At 44.7% G+C, this 12,644-nt stretch overlaps 1 protein-coding gene across 6 annotated transcripts in view; it reads left to right on the plus strand.

Moving 5' to 3' along the window:
• Positions 1–503: 503 nt before the first annotated feature.
• REV1 (REV1 DNA directed polymerase) overlaps positions 504–12,644 on the plus strand; it is a 113,879-nt gene continuing 101,738 nt past the window's right edge. For 3 of the 6 annotated variants that reach the window (XM_074991619.1, XM_074991615.1, XM_074991620.1), the window contains exon 1: positions 504–622. Coding sequence is in view for 1 of the 6 variants with exons in the window: in XM_074991618.1 (XP_074847719.1) it covers positions 596–622 (27 nt within the window). In the remaining 5 variants the exon portion in view is untranslated. Of the gene's footprint in view, positions 623–732; positions 750–1,199; positions 1,217–12,644 lie in introns of those variants that run through there. The other 3 variants (XM_074991618.1, XM_074991617.1, XM_074991616.1) reach the window with 3 other exon arrangements.

The raw sequence follows: 12,644 nt of genomic DNA on the forward strand, positions 1-12,644 counted from the left end.
CCCGGCTGGCTGCGCAGCGCGCTCCGTGCGGGGCCGCGCTCAGCTGCTGCCCACGTGGGCTCTAGCAGGCCAGAGTCACTAGGCGCATTCTCCCCCCTCCCCCCAACGCTGCTTGTCATTCGGCTGCGGCGCTCCAGGCACTGCAGTGCACGCCGCTGGCCGGTAGGGGTCGCCGCCGGCCCGGGCCGGCCCGGCCCGGCTTCCCCACCCGGGAGGAAAGGCAACAGGAGCGGCGCGAGCGGCGTTCCAGACGGTCACGTGCCCAGGAATCCTCTAGCCGGCGACGGCTGCGCGGCACGCGACTTCTCCGAGGGCGCGCGCCGCTAGGGGGCGCCCTGGGCTGCTGGTGCGAGGCTTGTTGACCGAGCGGCGGTTGGTGGCGCGAGACTCTCTCGCGCCGTGTGTGTGTGTGTGTGTGACGCGTTCGCAGGAAGAAGCGGGCGGGAGGAGCCGGGGACACCGGGAGGGGCGGGGGGTGGGGGCAAAGCGCCAGCCGGGGCTGCCTGAGAGGAACGAACGAAGGAGCGGGGCGGGAGAGGGAGCGCGATGTGAAGCCCCCGACACGGCCCGGCCGGGCAGGCGGCGCCGCCTGGGAATGTGCGACTGGCTGACGCGGCGACAGGTGAGCCCAGGGCGGCTGACCGCGCGGGCCACGGCGGCGGTCGGCGCGAGAAGCGGCGGCCGGGCCCGCGGCCTGCCACGAGCTGCCAGCGACTCGGGCCGCGCGAGCCTCGCAGCGACGGCAGGAGGTGGGCGCGGGGCCGCGGCACCGCCCCCGGTCACGGGGAGGGGGCGGTGGGGGTCCCGCGGAGGGGGCGGGGCGCGCGAGCGGTAACTTGCCCAAGGCCGGGCGTGCTGCTGCGAGATCTGCCGGTGTGGGTCACATCCCCCTCCCCGTGCCCGCCCGTGTCACATAGGGCCTCGGCCTCAGGCACAACACCGGCCAGGCCGGCTCGCGCCCAGATCCCGGCCTTGGGGCAGCGCGGCCAGCGGAGCCCGTGGCAGGATCGAACCCTGCCTCAGTGCGGCAGCTTCTTCCGCCTGCCCGGGCCCCAAGCTGGAGCGGCGTGCGCCCGCCTGCCCGTCCGTCCCAGTTATGAGTGAGAGTGGCACAGCCGAAAGGAAGGGGGAATTCATGCTCTCTGTGTTTCCTGACACCACTCTCTCCCGGTCAGCCTGGCTCGTTTCACTACCGCCTTAGCACCCTCGACCCAAGGTAGTAAGCAACAGCTGCTGCGAGAAAATGCGCATTACTTGTTACTCTTAAATTGGGGGTGGGAGGGGTGACTGGGCAGCGTCCTGAGTGGCTCGGTTTGTTGGCAGAAATCAAACACTGCAACATTTCATTGTTTTTAGTGTGTTACCATTCCTGCCTCAAGTACAACAAAAGAGTAAGGTATACAAGAGTCGTGGTGCGTGTTTGCAAATAAAACACAGATGTTTGTTCTTGAAGCACTTTTCCTTCTCTTTTTAGTTTGTGAGCTTGGTTTCAGAGCCAGGTATAACGTGAAAGTTCAGTACCATCATCCATAAAAGCAGACTATTGATGGTTTGTTATGCTGTCCGAAATACGTGTTTAAAACAACCCCCCTCCCCCCCAAAAATCGAGAAACCTCTCGTAGAGGTAGTTTAATTATCAGTGGCTGCCAGAAGTCCTCGTTAATGTAGAACTATTCCAGAGACTAGCCTATTAAGAGTCAAGATAATTAACATACAAATCCAAAATCTCTGCAGACCTCTTCCTTTGCTGTCTTGTCTCAAGTGTGTTGTTAGTGGCTCTGCGTCACATTGGTCTTTTGTTCCATCACTTTCTTTAACTGGATCGTTTGACTGAATCTCTTAACTTGTTAGTGAATAATTCCACCCTGTCAAACTGGAGGTCATTGGTAGGACAGCATTAGGAAACTCCTTACAGCTCCTGCGTAGTGAATAATTAAAGGTTTTCAGCTACTTGGTACGTGTTTGTTTTTAAGCTGTGTGAATTCAGATAGTTTTTGTTTAGAGCGCTTACGGTAAAAAGTCTGACTACTTTTGGATAGCACATTTGTCTACAATGTGTTTAGTTTTTTAGTAGATCTCTGTGCCCTGTATTATAGGTCAAAATTTAGTGGTAGTCAGGGCTTTGTTGGTGGCCTATTTGATTTTCCTTTCCTATTGACCAGTGAAATATGGGCACATTGTAAGGCATAATTGTGTATCCCTGGGCATTGGGCCTCAGGCTATCTTGCTGTTAGTTCCCTTGACTTAGACGATACATATATTCGGTCTGGAGAAGTGTCATGTCAGATTTTTCATTTTACTGTTGTTTCAGCTACTCTAAGGAACAAATATTAAAGAGTTATGCCACTAAGTATAAAAACAGCATTTGTAGCAGAGAAATTGTTTCCCCAATGAGGAAAACTAAATTCACTTGTCTTCTGCAGTTAGTGAAAGATAAATATGCTTGATTCCATCGTACATTCTCAATTTAACCTTTGTTAAATAGTAGGAATTTAACTAGTATGAGTTATAGTTGGTAGTAATATCAAAGGAAAATGATATTTTTCCTTCTTTGAAATAGGTGTTTGTCAAAAAAAAAAAAAAAAAAATAATAATAATAATAATAATAATGGCAGGTATAGTTTCCTTTTTAAGAGCTCCTAACTCCTGTTAGTAGTAGTTTTGGGCAATAGGTCTGTAGGGAGGGAATTAAATCTCGTAATAGTGAAAATTCTCCATTAAAGAAATACTATTGGGAACAGTCTTGTGGTAGTTCTGTGCTCTCCCCAAGGAGCAGCGGAACAAGAACTATTGGAAGAGGAAAGGGAGCAGAGAAATGGGAACTGCAATGGAATTGTTCAGGGCCTCGAAGCAGAACAACTTGAATGCAAGAGAGGGGAAGAGATGGCTGAGCACCATGCAAGGAAGATGAATTCTGTGGGACTTTATAAATATATGATATGAGTTACTCTAGGTATTTCACTGAAAAAAAAATAGCACTTTCTGTACTTCATTGTGCCTATCTTCTCCATTTTGGAAAACAGACAATATTGCAGTTGAAAACACTACTGTTGTCTAGGATGAAGTATTCTTGTTATGTGCTGCCACCTATGTTTAAGGATGGTGCATTAACAATTGTAGTGTAGAAACCCAAAATGACAGCGTATGGACCTGAGAGAGAGCTCCACTATGGGGTTTTGCTCTCAAAACTGACTGAAGAGTATCACTGCTTTGGAGTTGCATGTTGTGGCTCTTTGATCCATCTGACTTTTATCTGAAGCTTGGCATCTCCACTGGAATGCTTCCTAATGAGTTTCCACTCTTTCTAATGCAGTTGACTAGCAGAGGCAGTCCACAGTCACTCTGTGGATCACTGCAAAATTTGATTCTGAGAAGACTAAAAAGTACTTACTTATGGAACTTACAGTTTGTCTGCAGTTACATGTGTGTCATGGTAGTGCTTACTGAAGATGATGTTAACACTGATGGAAAAATTTCTCCTGTTGGGTGTAGATACTCTACCTTCCCAGTAGGTACTAACTTTGTCGAGAAGTCCTCAGCAGTGTAGTTTTACCAAAATAAGTTCGTAGTATAGACAGATGCTTGCTTGACATTGTGAAGCTTTGAGTCTTTCATTTGCCACAGTCGTAAGACTGTCATAAACCAGATGCTTTGCTAAGAGAAAAGAGAGCTAATTAATTGAATTACCTGAGTTTTAGGTCTTTGCACATTCATCACTAGGTGCCCTAACTACCGTTATCTGGTCAAATCACAGCCTCATGGGTACTTCACTATCTGGCTTGTCTGAATTCAGCTATCACTGTTTCAACTTCTTTATGGAGTATGAGAGATTGCAGCAACATAATCCTGGCAAGGGGGAATCTAGTATCTCATGAAAACATAGTGTGTCCGGTACAACCTTTTTAGCAGATACAGAGACTGCCTTGGATCCCAGAACTTGAGAGATCTTGCAAGCACATGGCCTCATTCTTCAAACTCCTACCTAACCTAGGATTGAAGATATAAACAGCTCAATCGCTCCATAACGGTTCCCAGTTCCTGTCCTTGTACCTCATCAAAAATTTTCCTTCTTTTTTAACTATTTTGTCTTACTGCAACTTATATTATTAATGGCTTTGTTAGGGGGCACAAAAAAGAGAATTCACAGTTTCAGATTATATTCTTGTTGCTGTCCTTTAAGAAGATGGAATCTCTAAAATGTTCTTTGCTCACAGTTTTGCTCACATGGATGGTCATGAAAAGAGAGTTCTTTGCATTAGAGGGCATTTTTCTATGACTTGTGAGGTGTGCATTTTTTTTTCCTGTTGAACACAGGAAGACAGGTTTTTTTAATACAAGAGGCAGTCAAATAAGGTTTCAAGAAAGTCTTCGGTTAAGGGGACTGTCCCAGCACTAATGTGGCGCAGAAGATCATCATAATACCGAAGTGGTAGACTATTTATGAGCACCAGAGACCCTGGGACCTGGGAAGGTGCAACTGGCTCTGTGGCTCCTGGTGGCTCTGTGCCAGGAGGGAGAGCTCTGCTATCATTTGAACATGTGGCTTGGATTGTAAAATCGGCCTTTCTGAAAAGATCTAGGCCTGTTTGTCCTATGTCTGCACATTGATTATGAGGAATTCGTGTGCCTGCACCCTTACAAATGGAACTTTCAGAACCCTTTTGAAAGGGTTGACAGAAGAAAGGTTGAACTATCCTTTGCGCTGAACCCAGTGATACTAAAACTGTTCTTCTGTCTTAGGAGACTTTGGGATAAATAACATACACAGATGGCAACATGTCTTATAGCATCAGATGATGTAAAATGCACCTCAGACATCCTGCAAAGATTGTGTGCCATTTAGATATGATGCATACATGTTTTTACTGTATTATGTAAAAGTGGCGTGGAAGGTTAGTGGGTATGTTTTTATTTTACATTAGAAATTTGCATCACAAAAGTTTTATTGGACTGGAGAGCTAGTAGATCTAGCAGATAACTCATGAGTAAAATCAGATTGAGAACTGAAGCCGGTTTTAGTCATACAGTTTAAAGAGATATTGTCAAGTGCATTTCTGGAATTATCCAGTTTAAAAACTAAGTTTCTAATAAAGCAGCTTTTATATATTATAAGAATGGCCGTATTGTGTCAGACCGATGGTCCATTGAGCTCGGTATACTGTCTTCTGACCGTAACCAGTGCCAAATGATTCAAAGAGAATGCACAGAACAAGGCAGTTGAATGATCTAATACTAATACTAGCTTCTGGCATTCAGTCTTATGGACATCCAGAGCATGTGGCTGCATCCCTGACCACGTTGTCTAATATCAGTTGATGGACCTATCCATGAACTTGCCTAATGCTTTTATTAACCCAGTTATGCTTTTGGCCTTCTCACCATTAGTGGCAACAAGTTCCATAAGTTGTACGTTGTGTGAAGAAGTAGCTCCTCACTGGTAGCAACATACTATGCCCTACTTCTGTGTTGCTGCAAAGGTAGTTGCTGTTATGGGGTGTGTCAGCTGACCAAAGGGCTATGAAGAATTAAGAGAGTTTTGGAAGGGCTACATGAGCCATGTTGTGCAGGGGAATTGAGGGTTGTGTGTGTGTGTGAGTGAGTGAGAGAACGAGGATGAACCCAAGTTTGTGGCAGGGATACTCTGGGATTGTCAGAGGATCCTCCAACTGGCAAAGTGGCTGTGTAAGCCTGGCTGCCGACAGGCCGAGGATGCTATCACTGGCAACTGTTTGCTCCACCCTAGTGGGGGAGAGACGAATGGTGAGGGAGTGCATCGTGTGTAGCCTGAAATGGACTGTGTGTGGGGAAGTGGTGGGATTTTTCCTAGCACAGGCATTGGTGCTGGTAGTAGGGAAGGAGACAAGTCAGTGTCCTGGGGGGTGAGATCTCTTGACCACCCATCAAAACAGCACTGGCAAACACCGCCATAGGCAACAGATGGAGTGGGCTAGACAGTCCTGTGATGAGAGGAGGTCCTTGATATTTCCCCTCCTGCAAAGTAGCAAACACACACTGCTCATATGCCTGTTACTGCTTGCAAGCCAGGTGTTGAGGAAGGGAGGAGGAGGAGGAGACCTTTCAGCTGTTGCTCCCCAACCCCAGCTTCTCCCCACCCTGAAAATTCTCCGACCTTCAGACCCTCTCAGATGCCTTCCTACATGTGTGCTCTGTGCAGGCTCCATCAGGCAGATCAAGTGGCTTGGTTTGCGTGTCCTCTGCTGAAGGCCCAGGATCAAGACAGGAGTGGAACGATGCAGTTTGTGGGGCACGTAGATGGACTCCCAGTCTCTGCTCTTGTTGGTGATGTCACAGTGTCACAAATGTTGCTTTTACGCAGCAACTACCTTACTTTTACTGACTACAGCTCACAGTAGGGAAAGCATTCCCGGGGGAAATGAGTGGAAGCCGTACTTGATCTTAACAAGGTGTTTATGCACGCAAATGTCTTCTGTAGTTCTCTGTATTTGTTTTAAACCTGCTGCCTGTTATGCTGCTTTACACCTCTATTAATTTTTGTGCGCTTTTTTGAGATGAGGGGCATTGAACTGTTACACAGTATTCAAAGTGTGGGCATACCATGGATTTACATATAGGTATTGTGTGACATTTTTGTTGTTGTCTTTATTGAAGGAGTTGGAGAAGAGAATTAGTGTGTAAGTTATATTCGAAGATGACACCCAAGGAAGGAGCAAGTCATGTGCTTTATCTAGGAGAAGGCTATTTTAACTTGGGCCTTCCTGCATCTGTCTCCAAAGATCAAAGATGTGTCTGTGCTCTGAATGCTGTTTTAGGTATCTGGTTTAAAGTAGACACCTTCAAACCACACCAGAACAAGAATCATTGACACTTGAATGACATTTGGAAGAGGTCTTGGGGTCTGAGGAGCTCTGCTTTCTCCAAAGAGATTAAGATGATCTCTCCAACACACCATGTAACTTCAAGGAACTCAATGCTACTGAACATCCCTTCAGTTTCCACGTGCTAGGAGAAGGTCTTGAAATTAGTAAGTTAAGTTGGAAAAGCTGCACTTCAAAATAAGCATAAAGGCACACACTGCGCTGAGAACACAGTTTGGATGGTAAAGCTTTGAGGCCGTCACAGAACTGTCCCAGAAATATGAATATGTGAGGGAAATGATGAAGCTAATCACCCACAATATGTTGAATTCCGTACCTGTGGATTGTGCCATGTCCTTTCCTGAAAGCGTTGCTGACACTTCAACTCAAAGACTAATTGAGCCATGTAACTAAAATTATTAAAGTAGTTTTTGGAAAGAGCTAAGCTGGAAGAGTGGGGATCAAGGGGAAGAGAGGGAAAAAACAAAAGAAAATTCTATTGAAAATCGAGTTGGAATCCCCAGGAACAGAAAACAGCTGCTGTTGGCTAAACAGCTACAATTGCAATGAACTCCTAAGGTATTCGTGGTGGGCAGTAATCAGAAACATTGATCATAGAGGGCAGTGAGACATAGATGTCTGATCTCAAAATGAATACAGCGTGATTGTAGTTTGGAGAGCTAAGGGTTTGGTAGTGTGCAATAATCAAATTAGCATTTCGTCTAACTGTGGCTTGCACAATGTTTGAGTATCCTGTATTCACTGCTGCACCATCTATTTTTAGCCTGAGTCATTTTGACTTGAGCTGTTATGTATTCTTCTCCAAAATTCCCAAAGTTGTTTTTATTCTCTGTGTATTACAGCCACTTGGCACAGATTCAAATTGTACTCAGTGTACAAGATTTCTCATCCTACACAGCTGTAATGTACACTTGATACTTGTTCAATATCAAACTTGTCTGTGGTTCCATCAGCAAGCATAATAAGAGATCTAGTTTTCTGTATTCTGAGACAATTGTGTAGGAGACTGTATAGTGGCTTGCTGTGACAAATATGACTGTTTCCAACTATCTGCAGTAATATCTCCCAAATTAAGTGTGTCTGTCGCTTTGGCCAGGGATTCTGTGTATTTCAATGGTAGCTTGAAGGGTAGCTGCAGCCTTCTGATATCCAAAAATAGTGGGGGATGATTAGGCAAAATCACTCATGTTGCAATGCCTCTAGTTGGAAAAGTTCTTGTATATTCAGACAGGATTCTTCAGAGACTATCAAAGGCTCCATCTACACTACAATATAAAATCGAATTTATTAATATTGATTTTATAACTCTGGAGTTTATAAATTCTATTTTGACTATCCTCACCTCCCCATGTGCTCCTCACCAAGTTGCCTTATTGCTGCCACAGTCAATTGGCAAACATCAGCTGTTCCAGTAGTGCATTATGCGAACCTGTCCCACAGTTCCATCATCCCTGTAGTGTTCTGGGTGTGTTCACTAGTATTCAACATCATCTTCCCATGTTGCATGGTCCTCATTCTTCTCCCGTGTTAAGCAAACATCCATTTTTCCAGTTGGAAGGAAGGAAAAGTAGGGCATCTGCAAAGATGGCAAAGTTAACAGAAATCTCTTTCCTCTATATCTGAATTATCAAGGTTTTCATAAAAATCAGCAAGTGTGCGTTTTCTCAACTGGCCATCCACTGACTGTATCCCCTCCTGTGATTGCATCTGATCCTTGAAAATGATACAGGGACAATGAGACGCTTGAAGAAAGAGTTGATAGTAAAGCTTTTGGGGAAAAAAAATTGAGTTGTTGAGGGGAGGGTATTTGGCTTCCCAGTCCACTATACAGCTTCTGTGCACCGTCCATGTTCTCAGCTGGCCCTCCACTCACAGTCCCCCCTCCCTCCCTGGATTGCATCTGATCTCCAAAAACAACACAAGGGCAATGAAGAGCTTGAAGAAAGAGTTGATGATAAAATTTTTGAAACAAGAGGGTTGCTGAGGGGAGGGTATTTGGCTTCCCAGTTCATTATAAAGCTTCAGCAGACAATCTGTATTCCCAACTGGCTCTCCACCCACTCTTTCCTGCGTGAAGGGGTGCAGAGTTAGAAGAAAGAGAATAGAAAAGGCTAGGAAGAAAATATTTTTGTCTTCCCTCTTCACTACACAGGCATTGCCAACATGGGGGATGGCAGTGAAATCTCATACAATGAACTTACAGCAGAAACAAGAATCTGAGCTGGCTCTCCACCCACTCTTCCTTGTGTTTTTGGGGAGGGGGTGTGTCAAAACATGAAGAATGAGGATAGGAAAGGTTAGGAAAAAGATTTTATAAATGAAATATCAAAGATTTTGCCAAAAGCAGTAGGCATCTGCAATGGGCAGCAAGCCCCCAAAAATATATTTGGCTGGGGGGCTGTTTTCTGCGGCTGCTGAACTGGTTGAAATGTTCCACCACCTTGGAAGATCGATGCCCCTGGGTGAGACTTTCCCCGCCCCATGGCGACAGCAAGCCCGTGAATATCTTAGTTGCTGAGGGAGACTTTGCCCCACCAGCAGCAAGCCCCCTGAGTCCTTGTTGAGGTGTTGGGCATGGAGGGGCTTCAGTGGGGGGGGCAGTTGAAGTAGTCCCCCCGAATATGTTAGCCGCTACGGAAGACTTTCCACCAGCAGCAACAAGCCCACGAAATTCTTTCCTGCCCTAGAAACCCTAACCACACATAAACCAGGACCTGGTGATGCCTGGCAGCATGGTGAGCACAGCAGGCATGTCCTTTTATTGGGTTGGGGGCTACCCACGTGATGTGGCTGAGCACAGGAAAGACCCCGACTGCAGGGCACCTGTTGGTGGGGGCAGGGATGTGTGCACAAATGTAAACTGCTGAGAAGAAGTTTCTTGGCTTCTTATGCAAGCACAACCCCCAAAACAGCCTTGCTGCCACATGCTGCATCAGAGCAGTGGCTGGTGCTAGGCAGAGCAGAAAAAAATGCCAAAAGTAGAAACAGAACCACGAAGTCCGTTCTGGGGCTATTTGTAATGGGTGGATGCTGTCATAGCGCTAATAGCAAAAAAAAAAAAAAAAAAAAAAAAAAATTTCTCAGGCTCTCCTACAGATGTGACCCCATAGCCAAAGGCTTCCTGGTCCTGATTGGAAATTTATGGTCCTCCTGTTACCTAATTCCTATGCAGTTGGAGAACAATTGCGAGAGCAGAGTACAGAGTGGTATTGTGGATTACATATGGGGCATCTCTGGAGAGTAATAAATTCCATTTTAACATGAGGCACTTCCACGCTGACCTTTAATCAAACTTTTGAATTTGAGCTTGATGCCATACTAGTCAGGTAATGACAATGTTATATTGATATTAGTGTTCCCTAAGTTAAGCTGATGGTATTACAGTGAAGACAGTCACCTGGTAATATAGGGTGAACTGCCTTACATTCAAATTTAACTCGTAGTGTAGATGCAGCTAAAGAGAGACTTGGATAATAGTTTGTGTTTAAACTGATTCAGGATTGTCTTTTTAATTAATCAAATGGGCAGAATTTTCTGTCCAGGGGGGCGACCTCCAGTGCTTTTGGAAAGATTGAAACCTACTAGAGCCTGAGATTGGAGTTGGGATGATCTCTGATCAGTTTTTTACCATGTGCATAGTTTTTTTTTAAACTGGTTTTAGTACATTATATTTGTAATCCTTTTATTTTTAGAATGTGTGTGGTAACCCATACTTGTTGGCTGTTATGATGGTCATAACTTTTTGAAGCTTAACAAAGCACAGAGGCTGGGCTAGTTAAGCATTCTGGCTTGCTGGGAATAACACTGTATAGGCAGGGAACTGTGCAACTGCTGTTCAGGAGGTAGAGAGACATTGGTCTCCTCCCACGAGAGGTGACCCCTGAAGATCATAGAGTGGGTGCCTATTCTGGACCACAGAATGGGGAATGCAGGTGCGGCTATGGAGAACTGACACACTTCTATGTACAGTCTTTCAGTTCTTGGGTAGTAACAGAGAAATAGCCATGCTAGTCTATATACTATGAAAACAAAAAAGCAGTCCAGTAGCACTTTAAAGACTAACAAAATAATTTATTAGGTGATGAGCTTTTGTGGGACAGACCCACTTCTTCAGATCCTAGCCATACCAGAACAGACTCAATATTTAAGGAACAGAGAACCAAAAATAGTAATCAAGGTTGACAAATCGGAAACATATGAGTGGCAGAAGTGGGAGTGCGGGGAGTCAAAAATTACATAAAACAAAGTATGTAAAAGAGCCCCTATAATGAGCTAGAAAATTGGTTCAACTGGGATGGCAATTTTCTAGCTCATTATAGGGGCTCTTTAACATACTTTGCTTTATATAGTTCTTGGGTGTTAACATAGTTTGATCTAAGGTTAAGGCCACTTCGGCTTGCAAATTACAAACTACAGGCAATTTCAATATCTCAGGAATTGAAATTATATTTGGCAACTCTGGGTATAACTTTTATATCTTCTCATGTTACAGCTTTTTTGTTTTGATAGCATGGCTATGATCTGAAGAAGTGGGTCTTTAAAGTGCTACTGGACTGCTTTTTTATTTTGATAGTATACAGACTAGCACGGTTATCTGTATGTTAATATTTCTAAAGAAATGTGTACTAGGAGTTTCTTTGGACAAAACAACATTTCCTGCTATCATGTATTTCACATGAGCAGCCTTCTACATATAGGCTATGTCCAGACTAGAAGGATCTGTTGACATACGTAATGGTCGATAGGGATGCACCACAGATTGCATCTGCACGCAACTTGCTCTGTCGACAGAGAACTGCCAGACTGCACTGCCCTCTGGTGCCGGAAAGTGGAATGGCAGCTCTGCAAAGAGGGCCGCCCAGCAACCAGAAGTCCTCTCTGTCGACAGAGGTGTCTGTGTGCGCTTCTGTCGACGACACTCTGTTGACAGATTGTTATGCCTTGATTTTTGAACTGTCAAGGCAAATGCAGAGTTCTGTTGAGAATCTGGTGACACAATGCTTTGTGTGTAGATGCTCCCTGAGTTATGTCGCCAGAAAGCCCCTTCTGTTGCCAAAACTCTCTAGTGTAGACCCAGCCATAGGGTATTCATTTTAAAGGACTTAGTATTCATGACTTTTCCAGATGACCTCATTTCTCTGTAACTGTATCAAGTAATAAAGTTTATTTTGTTATAAAGTGGTATTGTGAATCTTAGACTTTCAAGTCATGAAAATATATTTTTAATTCTAATTCTCTCTCCTCCCCTCCCAGTAATTATTGTTGGCCTATATGCTGATTTTAAACTCCATTTGTTGTTCCTCTTCAATGTGTTAGGGTTACTAACTCTCAAAAATGTATTGTAATATGACTTTTGTGTCTTACTGCAGAAGCCCTTGCTAGAAGACCCAATTGAGAGTGGAACTATATTATGTTAGCATTGTACAAGTACATAGTAAGAGGGCACTTGCCCCAAGAACCTGCTGTCTAATGCCAACACAATGATATGTTTGTGACTTGGGAGGTAGAACTGAGGTCTGTGAAATGCATATAGGTCAAAAAAACATCCATTAGATGAAAACAATTTTCAGTCCCTTGATGAGTCAAATTCAGAGTGGTGAGATACAGATGAAAGGTTCTTTAGTTTACTAAATCCATTCTCCCACATTTGCTAAAGTTACAACCTGAAGAAGGAGACGTGCATTCTGGAATGATAAATTTACCAGATTTATTAAGACTTTTTTGAAGTCTGTCTTTCAGTGATCTGCTAACAGTTACAAAAAACGAGGAGCAGAACTCAGACTGAGG

Source organism: Carettochelys insculpta, chromosome 1 (assembly GCF_033958435.1).
Source record: "Carettochelys insculpta isolate YL-2023 chromosome 1, ASM3395843v1, whole genome shotgun sequence".
NCBI classification, from domain to species: domain Eukaryota; kingdom Metazoa; phylum Chordata; order Testudines; family Carettochelyidae; genus Carettochelys; species Carettochelys insculpta.